General features: G+C 41.3%; 1 protein-coding gene across 3 annotated transcripts in view; it reads left to right on the forward strand.

Annotated features, from left to right (window-relative positions):
* The window catches only part of phkb (phosphorylase kinase, beta), a 288,598-nt gene extending 272,170 nt beyond the window's left edge, over positions 1-16,428 (forward strand). For all 3 annotated transcript variants that reach the window (XM_072596241.1, XM_072596240.1, XM_072596242.1), the window contains 4 exons: positions 3,400-3,529; positions 6,273-6,380; positions 11,230-11,370; positions 15,969-16,428. In XM_072596241.1, the coding sequence (XP_072452342.1) occupies positions 3,400-3,529; positions 6,273-6,380; positions 11,230-11,370; positions 15,969-16,103 (514 nt within the window). In that variant the 3' untranslated portion in view covers positions 16,104-16,428. The remainder of the gene's footprint in view (positions 1-3,399; positions 3,530-6,272; positions 6,381-11,229; positions 11,371-15,968) is intronic.
* The last annotated feature ends 1,903 nt before the right edge of the window (positions 16,429-18,331 follow it).

Below are 18,331 nucleotides of genomic sequence, written 5' to 3' on the forward strand. Positions count from 1 at the left end.
CCCTCCCCGCTCCTGTACTCTGGTTTCCCTTCACCCCGCTCCTGTACTCTGGTTTCCCTTCACCCCGCTCCTGTACTCAGGTATCCCCTCCCTGCTCCTGTACTCTGGTTTCCCTTCACCCCACTCCTGTACTCGCATTTCCCTTCACCCTGCTCCTGTACTCAGGTATCCCCTCCCTGCTCCTGTACTCTGGTTTCCCTTCACCCCGCTCCTGTACTCAGGTATCCCCTCACTCCGCTCCTGTACTCGCATTTCCCTTCACCCTGCTCCTGTACTCTGGTATCCCCTCACCCCGCTCCTGTACTCGGGTTTCCCTTCACCCCGCTCCTGTTCTCGGGTTACCCCTCACGCCTCTGCAGGACTCTCGTTACCCCTCACGCCACTCAGGTATCTGGGTTTCTCCTTGTGCCGCTTGGGACTTCGAGTCATAGAGATGTACACTGCGGAAACAGACCCTTCGGTCCAACCCGTCCATGTATCCCAACCCAACCTGGTCTCACCTGCTAGCACCTGGCCCATATCCCTCCAAAAACTTCCTATTCATATATCCATCCCGATGCCTCTTAAATGTTGCAATTGTACCAGCCTCCACCACTTCCTCTGGCAGCTCATTCCATATTCGTATACCATCCTCTGCATGAAAAGGTTGCCCCTTAGGTTGCTTTTACATCTTTCCCCTCTCACCATCAATCTATGCCCTCTAGTTCTGGACTCCCCACCCCAGGGAAAAGACTTTGTCTATTTATCCTATCCATGCCCCTCATTATTTTATAAACCTCTGTAAGGCCTCCAATGCTCCAAGAAAAACAGCCCCAGCCTATTCAACCTCTCTCTATAGCCCAAATCCTCATACCCTGGCAACATCTTTGTAAATCTTTTCTGAACCCTTTCAAGTTTCACAGTATCCTTCTGATAGGAAGGAGACCAGATCAGAAACATCAGGTTTCTCCTCATGCTGCTCCAGGATTCCTAATAAGAGAGGAAAATATAGAAACTCAGTAAAAAGAACAGGCAGAGCAGAGGCACTCCACTTTATGTAGTTGACCTTAAAGTGTATAGGGATGTCCAGAGGTCATGAAAATTACAATATAAATAGAAATTCTCTTCTACGATTTTGTAAAGTTTAGATTTAATTTGAGGATATAAAATCGTGATCATTGGGGTTTGATTATTGGAGACAATTTAGATTTTAAAAAGTGCTCAAAATAAATTTTGAAGCTACCTCAATCTAAATATATTTTTTCAACATTTAGTCTAATGATTCAATGGCATGGCATATAACTGATCTCTTTGTAAGTGTACAAAACTTGTGTTGAGAATTTAAATGAATATTTCAACTATTTTCATAAATAATGAAACAGTCTACAGAGGCGATGTTAGTATCACCATTGAGTTACAAATCCTTAATTCAGGTAAAGGCAAAATGCATTAAATTTGTGTCTGAATATTATGGAAATGAGTGCAGAAGCTATTAAACTAAAACCAGCATTTGTAGAAAATTAGAATATAAATCTTCAGCTTCTACATTTTACAGCTTAAAACATTTTAATAGCCTGTACATCTCTGTAAAGTGAAATCAAAATAACTGTTAAATGGTGCAGATGGCCAAATTGAATGTAGAAAATGAGACAAATTAATTTGCCTTCTGCAACCTATATTCTCATTGTGGCTTGAAGAGGAAGATGGCAAGATTTTTTTTAACAAAAAATTTAAGCTACTAAATGCTCTTCTGAGGTTATAAATCCCCATGGTGTAGACCTGGTGAGTTTTCTAGCAGCTGATCCATTACATAAAATAACGATGTACACAAGACCCTGAGGCACATCATTTGCTTTCTATGTAAATGGTATTGCTAATAAACTACTTCACAATAATCAGCCAGATTCATATTCTTTCTACTATCTGGTTTAATCTTTCACTCATTCGAGGATTCTTCAAGCATTTAAGGAAGTTGTTGGAGGTGATTCTGAAAGATAGGATTTACACGCATTTGAAGGGGCAAGGAATGATTAGGGATCGCCTGGTTTTGTGCAAGTGCAATATTTGTCTGGTATTAGTATCCCACTGAAGGTGGGGGAAATGGTGGCTAACAATCCTTTGGATCTGGATGCTGGTGGGGAGATAAGTAAGGACCAGGAGGATCCTATTGGTGTTGTAGGAGAAAAGAGAAAATGTGAGGGCTAAATTGCCGGAAATAGGTCAGACATGGCTGAGGGCCCTGTCAATGACGGTGCTAGGGAATTCTTGTTTGAAATTGGAAATTTCAGAGGCCCTCTTATAAAAGCAGTCATCATTGGAACAGATGAGACTAAGAATCTGGGAGAATGGCATCTATCCAGGAACCAGGGAGTAAGAATGTATAGTCAAGATAACTGTGGGAGTTGGTTGGCTTCTAATGGATATTGGTGGCCAGCCTTTCCCCAGAAATTGAAACAGGGATATGATGGAAGGGAAGAGCGGAGTCAGAGATGGACTAGATAAAGGTGAGAGCAGGGTGGGAATTGGAAAAGAAATCAATAAACGTTTCCAATTCTGGTCAAGGGAGGGAAGCAGTACTGATGATGTCATCAATGGACCAAAGAAAGAGTTGTGAGGAGTGATCTGACTAAGAGTGGAACAAGAATTGTTGCACGAACCCCATGTATAACTGGGGCCAATGTAGGTATCATGGGCGCACCATTAACCTGAAAGAAGTGAGATGAGTTAAAGGAGAATTTGTTCAGAATGAGGATGAGCTTGGCCTGGTAGAGGAGGGTGGTGGAGAATGAATACAGTCCAGGCCTTTTGTCAGGATGAAATGGAGAGCCCTGAGACTATCCTAATGAGGAATGGACATGTAAAAGGATTGCACGTCAATAGTGAAGAGCAGATGACTGGAGCCTGCAAACTGGAAATTCCAAAACTGACAGTGTTGGAGAACCCAGGGATGGAAGTGGGAAGGGACTGCACAAGGGGAGAAAAACATTGTGTCGAAATATGAAGAGATGAGTTATTTGGGGCAGGAGGAGGCAGTAACAAAGAGTCTGCCCAGCACTCGTGTTTGTGGGAAGGAGTTAGGAGGATGGGGGTTAGGGGACTATGAACTTGGAGATAGTGGGGTTTTGAGGGTCAGGGGGGATCACCAAATGAAATGAGATTAGTTGTGAACAGAATAGTACACCTGGAGTTCAATGTTGGGGTCTTGATCCAGAGGGAGACAGCATGTTGCAGAATTTCAATTGGACATTCTTCTTCTTTTTGGAAAGTCATTGATCAAATTCCAACCAGTTCCTTTAGCCAAGTCAAAAGGATCACATTTGCATGTAATAACTCTGTGTATTCCATTCATAGCAAATTTTATTTTCATATCCCTAATTCTTTGAAAATGCAGAATGTGGAGACATCTTTCTTTTTCTTCAGAGCATGGAAAAACAGGCGTCATCTTGATGGTTCCTTGAATCGTACTCCAAAGGGTTTCTATGACAGAGTATGGCAGATTCTGGAGAGGACTCCTGAAGGCATCATAGTGACTGGAAGACATCTGCCCCAAGTATTTAAATCATATGATAGTGGCCTGTAGCATTTTCATTTTATAGTCAAACCTTCAGCAAAGCTCTGCATCCATGTTCGTGCAAACCATTGCCTTATACTTGATCACAAAGTGATTCTGCAATGGTCTATACATACCCATTGTAACCTGCACACTGCAAGTATGTTTTCTCCCAGTGTCAAATGTTGCAATGTACAATGACATGAAACATGTTCTGTAACTTAGTGCTATAATTCCCATCTCATTGGAATAGATGTCTCACATTAAGGTGAATGTATTTCAGTCTTTGCACTTCTGTGGAAAAATCTCAAAGTGGTGCAGGTGTTTAATGAAGCTGGCAGAATAGTTGCCTGTCTGATTGTCTTCCCAGCTGCAACTAGAAATCGACGTTTCGGGCAAAAGCCCTTCATCAGGAATAAAGGCAGATAGCTGTGGGAGTCTCCTTCGAATCCTCCCACTTCCTCCAGACCATGGGCATACGTATGGGCCCCAGCTATGCCTGTCTCTTTGTTGGCAACACAGAGCAGTTAATCTTCCGTAATTACACCGGCACCACTCCCCACCTCTTCCTCCGCTACATTGATGACTGCATTGGCGCCACCTCGTGCTCCCGCGAGGAGGTTGAGCAATTCATCAACTTCACCAACACATTCCACCCTGACCTTAAATTTACCTGGACCATCTCTGACACCTCCCTCCCCTTCCTGGACCTCTCCATCTCCATTAGTGACGACCGACTTGACACTGACATTTTTTACAAACCCACTGACTCCCACAGCTACCTGGATTACACCTCTCCCCACCCTACCTCTTGCAAAAATGCCATCGCATATTCCCAATTCCTCCGCCTCTGCCGTATCTGCTCCCAGGAAGACCAGTTCCACCACAGAACACACCAGATGGCCTCCTCCTTTAGAGACCGCAATTTCCCTTTCCACGTGGTTAAAGATGCCCTCCAACGCATCTCGTCCACATCCCGCACCTCCACCCTCAGACCCCACCCCTCCAACCGTAACAAGGACAGAATGCCCCTGGTGCTCACCTTCCACCTTACCAACCTTCGCATACATCAAATCATCTGCCTGACATTTCTGCCACCTCCAAATGGACCCCACCACCAGGGATATATTTCCCTCCCCACCCCTTTCCGCCTTCCGCAAAGACCATTCCCTCCGTGACTACCTGGTCAGGTCCACGCCCCTCTACAACCCACCCTCCCATCCTGGCACCTTCCCCTGCCACCGCAGGAACTGTAAAACCTGCACCCACACCTCTCCCTCACCTCTATCCAAGGCCCTAAAGGAACCTTCCACATCCATCAAAGTTTTACCTGCACATCCACCAATATCATTTATTGTATCCGTTGCTCCCAATGTGGTCTTCTCTACATTGGGGAGACTGGGCGCCTCCTAGCAGAGCGCTTTAGGGAACATCTCTGGGACACCCGCACCAATCAACCAAACCGCCCCGTGGCCCAACATTTCAACTCCCCCTCCCACTCTGCCGAGGACATGGAGGTCCTGGGCCTCCTTCACCGCCGCTCCCTCACCACCAGACGCCTGGAGGAAGAACGCCTCATCTGCCGCCTCGGAACACTTCAACCTCAGGCCATCAATGTGGACTTCAACAGCTTCCTCATTTCCCCTTCCCACACCTCACCCTAGTTCCAAACTTCCAGCTCAGTAACTGTCCCCATAACTTGTCCAGACTTGTCCTACCTGCCTATCTCCTTTTCCACCTATCCACTCCACCCTCTCCTCCCTGACCTATCACCTTCATCCCCTCCCCCAATCACCCATTGTACTTTCTCCCCACCCCCACCCTCCTCTAGCTTATCTCTCCACGCTTCAGGCTCACTGCCTTTATTCCTGATGAAGGGCTTTTGCCCGAAACGTCGATTTCGCTGCTCCTCGGATGCTGCCTGAACTGCTGTGCTCTTCCAGCACCACTAATCCAGAATCTGGTTTCAAGCATCTGCAGTCATTGTTTTTACCTCCCCAGCTGCAACAAGTACTCTGATGCACTAATGTAATTCAAGAAGATCTAGACTATTTTTTTAAAGTTAACTTGATTCTGGTGACCACTGCAGGTAGTTCTTCTGTAATGCAATGGTTGTTTTCTTGTGTAATCCCATAGTATAGAAAAATTGTACTTTAGAAACAGCGTTTAAAGTGTTGGCGATGTATTCACGTTACAGCGAACGTACATTTTAAAAGCTTGGGCTTCAGAAACAGTGTCCCCAGTTCGTCAATCACGTTACAGCAAATTTACATTAACAAAACATGCATTATAGCCGAATGAACTGAATGTAAAATAAATATTTTTCAGGAATCATTATAACTGTCACTGGTAATTTGACAGCTAATACAAGTAATTAACTGATAAATTGCTTTCTTTCATTACGACATTTTTTTTTGTAAGTTGACCTTTAACTGTTTTCTCTAAATTTATTTAGTCTTCATGAGTTACTCTGATTTTGTGGTTGTTAGTGCACACATTCTGAGAGTACTGCTTTCTTAAAAATTGAAGTAAAATGTTCATGATAGTCATCAGCTTTCCAGAAAGCAACCAAAGTAATTGTATTGGGCTTCTAATGGTGTGATAACATCAGAGTTTTAGTAACAACGAAGGTATCCTTGATAACCTTTTAAGCAGGAAACAAAGATTTATAAGTATATGGAAGATTTAGATTGCTTTCCATCAGCAAGGATTCTGCCTAACATGAGCATATTTGTTTCTGCAGCAACCAACTTTATCAGATATGACCATGTACGAGATGAACTTTTCACTCCTTGTAGAAGACACTTTACAAGATATTGTCCAGCCTGAATATCGACAGATCATTGTTGAGGTGCTGATCAATATCCTATTTCAAACTCATCCCAAATTTTCATAATTTTCAACTTCATGCGTAGTGTTTGCTGAAGCAAGTCCGAATGTGTTATGTAAATGTACAAAGCAAATTTGTGCCAGTCAAACTGAAGAAATAGGTCTGCAATTTAAGAAGACTAATGGGTGAGAAATGCATGGACCCATAAGGTGCGAGTGCAATGTAAACAGAAACTACTGAAGAAACTCAGCACATCTGGGAGCAGGTGTGGAGAGACGAGAAAAGTTCACAGTAGTCAGATTTGACAGTCGTATTTGACTCAAGGCAGTAGCTATGTTTCTCTTTCCACAGATGCTGCTAGACCTGCTGAGTTTCTCCAGCATGTTCTGTTTTAATTTTGGATCCCTAACACCCGTAATAACTTTGTTTTTATTTTACTGCAAGTTCGCCTGCAATCAGCGCATTCACTTCCACCTGAGTAATTCCACTTTCACGAGTAATTGTCACATGTGGGTAGGCCACCAATACATGGCCCAGTTGAGGCCCTTTGAATGGGCTATTTATGCATGAGGCCCTCCTGGAGATGGGCAGGGGTCCAGGTTTGTACTGTTTAAAGAGTCATCACCTGAATAATTAAAATAGGGCAAGCCAGCTAAGTGGGGACCATTTATATTGGGATATGTGGAGTTCTCCTCCATCATAGGATCCATCCCATAATATTGGGGTATTGAGGATGCTGTATGTTGTGGCAAAGCTGCATATAATTATAGAATCATAGGGACAGACATTCCACTGGTCAGTCATTATTCCAACATCGATTGAAGTTGTGTATAGTTACTCAGTAAGCGTTAGACTAATTAATATGTGGTTTAATTCCTGAGTAACTATTCAGTAGATCTCACTTCCGTATCCCTCAGACTCTTTATCCAGACCCTGACCCACCACCTCCAGAAATCCTCCATTTGGGACTGGATATCCCTTCCTGGGATCTGAAAGCACTTGACCCAATTCCCAAGCACCTCCCTGCCACCACCACTGGAACCAATCCACCAACATCGGACCCAACTCAACTCCCCAACAATGTCCAACCCAACCCAGTACTATTGCTGCTGCTGGACCTGACCATCTGGACTCCTCTGCTGGCTGGATTGTACTCAAAATGACACCCCTCTCCCCCCCCGCCACCAGACCTGATGCGACACTCCTACTGTTAGGCCTGAACACGCCCAGAGCTGACACTTATCTTCCATACCCCCACCGGATTTAATTTCTCCAGGAAAAAAAACATCTTTTCCTAAGTACTTAACTGCCACAATGCACCTTGCCCCCACCCCAGATGACACCCTACTCCCGTCCCCAGCTAGTATTCTACTTACTTGGCACCATATCCAGTTATCTTATCTCACACCCAACATCCCTACACATATGACACCCAAATTTCTCAGCACTTTTACAGTTATCTTATGTCCTCACGTTTTAACAGCAGCTGTCTAGATCTCCACATTTCAAATTATGGCAGCTAACTGCAGAGAAAAGGGGCGTGGCTTACCTTCCTCTGACACTTCTAAACTACAAATTAACTGTCAGAAAGGAATTACATCTCCTTATTTCTGAGGAATACCTGAGTAGTATCTCTTCTAAGAACAGCAGAGCTCCCTTCTTGCTTTAAAAATAAAAGGGCGAGAAAATGTAGCCCATTGAATGAAAAAGGACAGAAGGGGTCCACTGTGCCTCTCCCAGCTTTTTGATAGTCGTCCAATTATTGCATTCCCTGAGCTCTTCCCATCATGTTTTAATTCTATGCCATTCAAATCCAATGCTTTTTTGAATGTTAATCTTGAATCTACCCTCATTACATTTCAGACATTCCAGATCACAACAGGGCTTGCTATGTTAAACAGATTGTGTTGGCTCTGGTTCTTTTGCCCTTCACCTGTAATCGTGTCCACTGGTTACTAGCTCTCTACCACTGCAATAATTACAAGCAAACAAATCAGGAGCAGGCATAGACCATTTAGCCCTTTGAACCTGCACTGCCATTCACGAAGATCATGGCTGATCTGAATGTAACCCTGAATTCACAGAGACCATACCTTTTTAGCCCCTTCTTTCACAAAAATCTATCTTATTCTGCATTAAAAATATTCAAGGACTCTGTTTCCAATCAACATTTCAGGAAGAGAGTTCCAAAGACTCAGGAAGCTGTAAGACAATAAATTTTGCCTATTCGCTCTTTTAAACAGGCATTTTTAATCAGTGACTTTTAATTTTAAATTTTCTCATAGATTGAAACATCCTTTCCACATCCACCCTGTCCATACACCTCAGGATTTTATATATTTCAATCATAGTTATCTCCAGTTGATATGGCTTAGCTTGTCCAACCATTCCTCATAAGACTACCCACCCATACATACTATTAGTCTAGTAAACCTTCTCTGAACTGCTTCCAGTGAGTTTTCATCCTTCTTTACATAGGTAGCCAATATTGTGTGCAGTACTCCAGCCACAGTCTCACCAGTGCCCTGAATAACTGATGCATCATATTCCTATTTAAATCCCATCATGATTGATGATAACATTATATTAATTATCCTAATTACTAGGTGTACTTGCATCCTAACCTTTGCAATTCATGCATAAGGGCACCCAAATATGTCTGCATCTGAGGGCTATACAACCTCTTGCCATTTAGATAATATACTTTTATTCTTTCTGCCAAAGTGGACAATTTCGCGTTTTCCCATGTTGTACACCGTTTTTGGGTGTAACACCCTTGTATCCCCTTCACAACTTACTGACAACACAAAGGTATGTAGGAAAGTAAATTTGGTAACATACCTGCTGTCCCTTCATTTAGATAAATTGTAAATCGTTGAGGTCCCATCACCAATCACTGCAGCAGATAATTCTTACATCTTGGTGACCTAAAGAAGATCAGTTTATACCTCCTGTCTGCTTCTTGTTAGCCATCCAATGTTCTATCCATTCCATATTCCTACCCTCCCACTCCGTGAATTTTTATTTTCCACAACAATCTTTGATGTAGCACCTTATCAAATGCCTTCTGGAAATCTAAGTCCAGTATATCTACCAGTTTTCATTTATCTGCAGCACATGCGTCCTTCTCAAATAACTCCCAACAGCTTTGTCAAACATGATTTTCCTTTCACAAACCCACTGTTGACTCTGCCTGATTACTGTGAACTTATCCAAGTGCCCTGCTATTACCTTTTTACAATTGCTTCAGCACTTCCCCATGGCAGATGTAAAACAAACTGGCCAATAATTTCCCTCTTTCTTTCTATTTGTCTTGTTAATCAAAGTTCTTCATAATTTTGAGTCACTTTTATTGAATCCCCTCTGCTCTAATGAAACCAACCTCAGTTTTTTCAATCTGTGCACATAACTAAATTATTTTATTGAGCCACTCTAATGCCTTGACATCCTTCCTGAAGAATGCCCAGAATTGAACAAAATCCTACAGTTCACCAGTGTTTTATAAAAGTATAGCATCATCTCCTTGCTTTTGTATTCCATGCCTGCATAAATAAAGCTAGGGAACCTTGTTAACAGTCTCCTTAATTTGTCATTTTCAAAGATTTGTTTGCAAACACTTCCCAGGAGTTTTTTTTTCCTACATGCCTCTCCCCCATTAAAATTGCACCATTTAATTTCTATTGTGTAACGATTTCCACATCACTGTATTGCTTTATGAAGGTGCTGATGTATGCTTGATGGACAGACTGATCTCTGTGTATGTTGCACCTTTCTGGTATTACATAATCATAGTGATACAAGAATAGATGGAATAATTTAAATCAGAAGAAACACTAGAATCTTTTAAAAAGTACCTTGTATTAAATAAATGGAACTTGGGAATATGGGAAGCAAAAACTGGTGTCAAAATGTTGAACCCATTAGTGCATCAAACAATTAATTTCAAGATTGTTACTTTTGGGCATATTTTCTGCTGTTTATTAATTTTACTAATTTACACACTTATTGTTCAGATGACTTTCAAACCATCTCCATAGCAATATGATAGCTTTTCCTTAAAAAGAAATCAATATTTTTTAATTTCCAAGTTTTATTTTTGGGCTTTGTATTTTTTACAAGAGTAACTTATCCTTTAGTGAAATAAGTGCAAACATCTTGTTTATAGTACCTTGTTTATAATACTTGAATTAAGTTATCCCACTTGCTCTTTATGATCTTATCTTTGCAGATGTTAACATCTTAAGACGTCATGGCCCTGATTTTTTAAAAACAAACTGAGATTGTTTAAATCACATTTATTTCATGTTTGCTTTTACTTGTTCTCAACTAAACAACCCTATTTTCTACAGTTAAAATTACATTCTTAAAGCAAATGTTATATTCTAAAACATTATAGTTGCAACAACATAATAATGTTGCATTGCTGGTATTCCCACATCTGTTTGAATTCAGGCTTTGACCAGAATGTCAGCTCTTACTATTTGATTGGCATTCTGTTTGGTGCTTAAAAGGTGCTTGGTGGGGCCCCTTCCTTTCCCACAATAGCCCAGGTTGCAGTCCACCTAGAACTCTGAAGATGAAGTGGTAAGGAAAGCATTGGGAAATCACCTCAGCTACTCTTCTGTCACAAATCATTTGAGATTCTCACATGAAAGACACGGTGCTTGCCTGTCTTCGAGAAGAACACAGTAGTCAGGTTGTGAAACTTGCTGATGATGTTTATTGCAAACTTATACATTAAAACATGCCTCTTATTTTACTCATCTCCCTGTCATAAAAATCTGTTCATAAATCTCATGGTGGAGTAGATTCTTAGAAAAATAGCTTAGATGCATTGCAAACTACATTTTTCTTTTTCTTTTTGCTGCAGCTGGTTATGATTGTTTCTGTTGTGTTGGAACGCAATCCTGAACTGGAATTTCAAGGTGAAGTAAATTTGGACAAACTGGTGAAAGAGGCTTTTGATGAATTTAAGAGAGACAAAAATAGACTAGAGCAAATTGAGGTTAAGGTAAGTAAAATTAACCTCATATGTATAGAAATTATGGTCTGGAAAGTTTCTATTCATTTGGTCTGTTTCTTTCAGTGCAATTATCCCATAATCAGCTTGACTGATGCAAAACATTGTGAAATTTTAAGTGCAAATTGTATTTGGTACAACATGATTATTTGCTCAAGTTTTAAAAATATTGTATTAAATGCAGGCCCTCATTTCAAAACTGATGATGTGGACAGGACAGTTGTGTTTTAAAAATAGGAAGTTTATCCCCTTGAATTTTATGACTGTTAAGAACAGGCACAAAACAGACCACCTGATGAGTTTAAGTTAAAACAGTGAAAAATTCATTATCTCAGCACCCAAACATCACCCAAGACACACAGACTTTGAAAAAGGTGGTTAAAATACCAAATATTTAGATTCCTTAAAGAGTCCTAAAGTCACACTTCCATACAAACTAACAAACTGGGCACAGAAGTAGGTCTTTTGGCTCTACAGTTTATTAGGAATAAATGGCTGATCTGTTTGTGATCCAAGTTCCACATTTCCATCAACTTAATAACCTTAAATGCTTGTTAGGCAAAGGAATCAAGCTACATTTGCCTTAAAAATATTCAGTGTTCCTACATCCACCACCATTCTGAAGCAATGAGTTCCAAAGTTGCACAACCTTTGTAAAAGGAAAACTGTCCCCTCATCTTTATCCTAAAAGGGTGATCTCTCATTTTAAAACAATGCTCCTAGGTGTAGACTCAATCTTTCCATGTCCACCTTCTCAAGACCATTCAGGATATTATAGGTGGGAGAAAGTGAGGATTGCAAATGCTGGAGACCAAGTTGAAAAATGTGGTGCTGGAAAACACAGCAGGCCAGGCAGCATCCGAGGAGCAGGAGAATCAGCGTTTCGGGCATAAGCCCTTTTTAGGAATTATAGGATATTATAGGTGTCAACATCGTCCCTCACTTTTCTGAACTGTAGTGAAAACAAGCCCAGCGTGTTCAATCTGTCTTCAAAAGATAACCTGCTCATTCCAGATATCAATCTGGTAAACCACCTCTAACACATTTATATCCTTTCTTAACTAAGGAAACAAAATCTGTACATGATGTTCAGATATTGTCTCACCAATGCCTGTATAACTGAAGCATAAGATCTTTATTGTCAATTTCTCTCATTATAAATGCTCGCATCCCATCAATCTTTTTCCTTATTACATGTTGTGCATATTAGTTGTTTGTGACCAATGCATTAGGACACTTGGATCAGAGTCATAAAGGTCTGCAGCATTAAAAAAAGGTCCTTTGGCTCATCAAGTTTGCATTCTTCCGCACTTCAGAAATATGCTGCTCCCGACACTTCTGTTTTTGTTTGCATATGAAGAAGATCATATCCACTATAGATCTGCCAGCATGGAAACTACACTGTGTTTCAGAATACATTCAGTGTACAAGTAGGTAGAATTTTCTAAGCATAACATTAGCAAAAAACTTTCCCTATGACACTAAGAACTGGAAAGAGTGCAGGCGAAATTTACAAGGATGTTGCCTGGACTCAATGGTCTAGTTCTAGGGAGAGGTTGGACAAGCTGGGATGTTTTTCCTTAGTGTAGGAAACTGAGGGGGTCCTTATAGAGGTGTATAAGATCATGATAGGCATGGATAGGGTGAATGCACTCAGTCATTTTTCCAGGGTTGGGAAATCGAGGACTAGAAGGTGTCAGTTTACGGTTAAAGGGGAACGAGTGAAAGGAAATCTGAGGAGCAACTATTTTTACACAGAGGGTGATACACATAAGGAATAAACTACCAGCGAAAGTGGTTGAGGCGGGTACATTAACAACATATACACGACATTTGGACAAATGCATGGACCAGTTTGGGCCAAAGACTCTATGACTCTAAGTGAGATGCCCTTTGTTTTTCTATAATATGATGATTTTTTTTGTCATGCCACACCATGTGTTTTGCTATATTTTTGTAGTACATACTGAGCTACGACCTGTATTGTGAAAATGGGCTTACCTTCCAGCCAAGGAGATCAACAGTCAAGATTTGACCTCTAGCTGTGACCTCTAGTCCTCAAGCAGTTCAGCTGTACTTCAATCCTTTTTGGATGCCATTCTGGTTTCTGAGCTGAGGTGCCTTTGATAAATCTTGATAGGAAGCTGCAAAGAAGCACCAAACGCAAACTGGGGAAATGACTGTTTCATGGGAATACAGCTCACAATACTGTTCAGCCCCAGATGGCTCTTGCAGTTTTCAAATAAAATTAACCCAGGGCCAAAGAGGAGATCTGGGGAGCAGGCCAGTAGCAAATCTTCCTTACACTGGAATGCTTTGGTTTATCGGTCAGTTGTTGGTAGATGCCCATGACACATTAGAATTCCTGGAAACAAGGTCCCAATTCCCCGTAGCTGTGATAAGGCTTGCACCATGAATCAAAACAAACCTTTTGTCCCCCGAATATGAACCTGGAAATTATAGGCTGAAAGAAAATGGATACAAAGGTATATCTCTATTTGCCCACCCTGTGCCTAAGGAGCAAATCATAACCCCAATTTACCATTTGCACTGTAACATTCTGACATTTCCTTGAGGGACATAGGCTATTCACTTATTTCTCCATGTCTCCCCTCCAACCCAAGTGAAATTATACGTACATGGAACCCTGCAGTTAGAAAGACAGTATCATTTTAAAGATGCTGCCTGCTTCTGTAGTAGTTAAATTTGTTGTTAATATGCCACCTTGAGTTGATTTGAATCTCAAGAACTTCATAAACTTCAAGAACTCTTGATTTCAGCTGTGATGCATAAAATATAGCATGACACCAAAGGTGTCAGTATTCCTTGCATCTAACTATATTAAACAATGCTGTTTTGTATTCTAAGCAACAAAGTCCATTCCAACATTGGGAAGCAGATTTAGCGATATGCATTTTGTTGAATATCAGCAAAGCTGAAACCTGCTGATAACCGTGAGGAAATCATTGATGTCATAGATGCACACCCTCAGCAGACTGCCAGTCTCTAGTCATGTGAAGAAGAATTCCTGAAACTAAGGCTGTCATCAGATTTTGTAAATCATAATTTTGACGCAAAGCTCTTCTTCTTCTTGAATCCTCATCCCAAAGGCAGGTTTGACTCTCCGCTTCGTGATCTCCACAATGGCTAGGCAAGCAAGCAGATCTGCACCCCAGCTGGAACAGGGAGCAAATCCATGTTGCTGGCACCAATCTGATCTACACCAGCCATCTAGATAACTAAGATTCCAAGGAGTAAGAGTTGCTGTGGCAACAAACTGCAATTCTTGTAATTTGGATAGTGATAGTCAAGGTTCCAATTTCTTTCTAACACCTTACTAACTAGGAATCTTAATCACTGTTACCACCTGATTTGCACAACATAGGCATACGTTGGAAAGATTTACAAGTTGATACTCACCCTGTTTGGCCAAGTTATATGTACACCTACCCTGGCCACAAAATCTTGGAATAGGATTTGAGCTTGAGGTAGGGTTGCTATCATTGTAACACATAAGGGACTATGAGAGTAAATTCTGAAAGAGAAAATGACTGGGTAGGAGTGAATGACTTAGTGAAGGAAAGGGAAGGAGATATTTAAGTACATTTTTTTAAAAGTTTTCCTTCGCAGTATGAGGGTATCTCTAGCCAAGCCAACATTTACTGCCCATTCCTAACTGCCGTAGAGAGGTGATGGTAAACTGCCTTCTCAAACTACTGCAACTTCAGGGACTGGGGGTATCCACAGTACTGTTAGGAAGAGGTTTCCAGGATTTTGACCAAGTAACAATGAAAGTCCAGCGATGTAGATGATGTTTGGCTTGGAGTTTGTGATGTTGCCGTGTTTCTGCAGCCCTTGTCCTTCTAGGTAGTTTGGGAGGTACTATTAAAGAAGTCTTGCAATACATCTTGCAGATTGTGCGCCTGCTGCTACTGAGCATTGGTGATGAAAGGAATGAATATTGAAGGTGGTGAATGGGAGGCCAAATGGCCCTGAATGAAGTCAAGGCTCTTGAATGTAGTTGGACTTGCACTCATCCAGGTGGAGAGTATGTACTCTCAGTACAGTGCAGGTTATGGTTAAAAGAAAAGCACATCACTGGTCATGTTGGTGGGTTGTGTTTTTGATTTCTAACTTGGGTCAGAGTACAATCCATCACTTTTATTTGAAACTTCTTTTTGTTGATAGTGGTTTGTTTCCTGGTACCTGACAGCTATCATGCATCACTGTTATTATTAAACTTTGACATTTTATCAGTTAAGAATGAATTTTATTTACCACCAGCTTCAAAAAAGCAATGTTTCGGCAATTGCTGCTCAAGCTTCCATGCATACTCATGATGAGCACTCATCAATATTTTCAGACAGCAAGAAAGCACATCAAAACTTCAATGTTAAATATTCATTTTATGTTCATAATCTTGGCTTTAAGCTGAACAGACTTGATTTTTATAAGCCTACTATTATGGCAAGTAATTGGTATCCTTGTTAGCACTAATTCACCCTCAGAAAGATTTCCAAGTATGTGTAAGTAGAAAGAAACAAGATTGGAAATTCTTGTTATTTCATTCATTTTGTATCTATTTACAGGACATGACTGACTTCTACAATACACCTCCAACTGGTAAGAGAGGGACAGCCAGCTATCTGATGAAGGCTGTGATGAATACATTACTTGAGGGTGAAGTTAAATCAGGACCTGATGACCTCTGTGTGATTTGCTAAAGACAATGAGCTTTAAGTGTTTATCTTTGTGAGATTTATGGTGTGTACTAATGCATGTGTTTGTTGCAATCTTATTCACTAAAATTAAAGTTACATATAATAGGTCAGTTTACTGGGTTTTGGCTGCTTTTCTTCAATTGTAATTCTTAATTGATAAGTTCAGTCTTAGATTCATTTAAAAATACATAAAGGAGGTAATTTAATTTGGGTGATGCTGCTTGTGTGATAGAAAGCCTGTTTAACAAATGAAACATTCAGTACCATTGCTCAATGACAGTGTTGCTTTATATATAATTTAACTCGTAATAAATATTTGGAATTTGTGCGTCAGTGTTATGAGTTACGATTTAAATTAAATGGCATGTTTGAAAGTGAATTTAGTAAAGTTATATTTGAAAAAAACCTGCCAAATCTGCATTATTCAATTGTTTAATAGTAGTTCAGCAGGGGCATTTCAAACACATTTAACCTCCAGCAATAGAGATCCTTCATAAATGGTATTTTCACAAAAATGTAAAGCATGCAGAGAGGCAAGTGGAGAATAATGGTTCTTACTTGTGTTCACTTTTAGTTTGATTTTCAGTATGTCTTCTGTGCTCCCCCAGGTCATACTCCAACACAATCTGCAAATGCATAGCCCGGCATGTCCCCCACTCAACCATTACCATCAAGCCAGGGGATAAACCCTGGTTCAGTAGAGAGTGCAAGAGGACATGCCAGGACCAGTACTAAGCATACCTAAAAATGAGGTGTCAGCCTGTTGAAATGTCCAGACAGGACTACTTGTGTGCCAAACAGCATAAGCAGCAAGTGATAGACAGAGCAAAGTGATCCCACAACCAATGGATCAGACCTAAGCTCTGCGTTCCTGTCACACCCAGTCATGAAGGTGGTCAACAATTAAACAATTCACTGGAGGAGGAGGAGGCTCCACAAATATCCACAATCTTGATATAGAAGAGTCCAGCACATCAGTGCAGCACGGTGGCTCAGTGGTTAGCACTGCTGCCTCACAGCACCAGGTACCTGGGTTCAATTCCAGCCTCAGTTGACTGTCTGTGCGGAATTTGCACATCCTCCCTGTGACTGTGTGGGTTTCCTCCAGGTGCTCTGGTTTCCTCTCACAGATATGCAGGTTAGGTGGATTGGCCATACTAAATTCCCATAGTCTTCAGGGATGTGTAAATTAGGCGTATTAGTTAGGGGAGATGTAGAGTAATACGGTAGGGGAATGGGTCTGGGTGGAATATGCTTTGGACGGCGGTATGGACTTGTTGGGCCAAATGGCCTGTTTCTACACTGTAGGGATTCTATGATCAGTGCAAAAGATAAGGCTGAAGTAATCACAACAATCTTCAGCCAGAAGTGCTAAGTGGGTAATCCATTTGTCCTCCTCCAGTGGTCCCCTGCCTCACAGATGCCAGTCTTCAACCGATTCCTTTCTCTTTGTGTTATATCAAGAAACGATTGGAGGCACTGTATACTGCAAATGCTGTGGGACCTGACAATGTTCTGGCAATAGTACTGAAGAGCTAATCTGTTACAATACTGGCATCTACCCGACAATGTGGAAAACTGTGCGGGTATGTCCTGTACACAAAAAGCAGGACAAATCCAATCCAGCCAATCACTATTTCATCATTCTATTCTCGATCATCAGTAAAGTGACAGAAGGTGTCATCAACAGTGCTGTCAAGCAGCACCTGCTCAGCAATAACCTGCTCAGTGATGCCCAGTTTGGGTTCTACCAACACCACTCAGCTCCTGACCACATTACAGCCTTAAGTTCAAACATGGACAAAAGAACTGAATTCCAGAAGTGGTGAAACTGACAGACCTTGCCATCAAGGCTACATTTGTCCAAGTGTTGCATCTTGCTCGAACAAAACTGTAATCAATAGGAATCGGGGAAATCTCTCCATTGGTTGTAGACATATCTGGCACAAAGGAACATGGTTGTGGTTGTTGGAGGTTAGTCATCTCAGCTCCAGGGCAGCTCTACAGGAGTTCCTCAGGGTATTGTCCTTGGCCGAACCATCTTCAATGACCTCCCCTTAATCATAAGGTCGGAAATGTGGATGTTCATAGTGCAATCATCATGTTCAGCACCATTTGTTATTCCTGAGATACTAAAGCAGTCCATGTCTAAATGCAGCCAGTCATGAACAATGTCAAAGCCTGGGCTGACAATGACATGTAACATTTGCGCCACACAAATGCCAAGCAAT

Source organism: Chiloscyllium punctatum, chromosome 26, assembly GCF_047496795.1.
Source record: "Chiloscyllium punctatum isolate Juve2018m chromosome 26, sChiPun1.3, whole genome shotgun sequence".
NCBI classification, from domain to species: domain Eukaryota; kingdom Metazoa; phylum Chordata; class Chondrichthyes; order Orectolobiformes; family Hemiscylliidae; genus Chiloscyllium; species Chiloscyllium punctatum.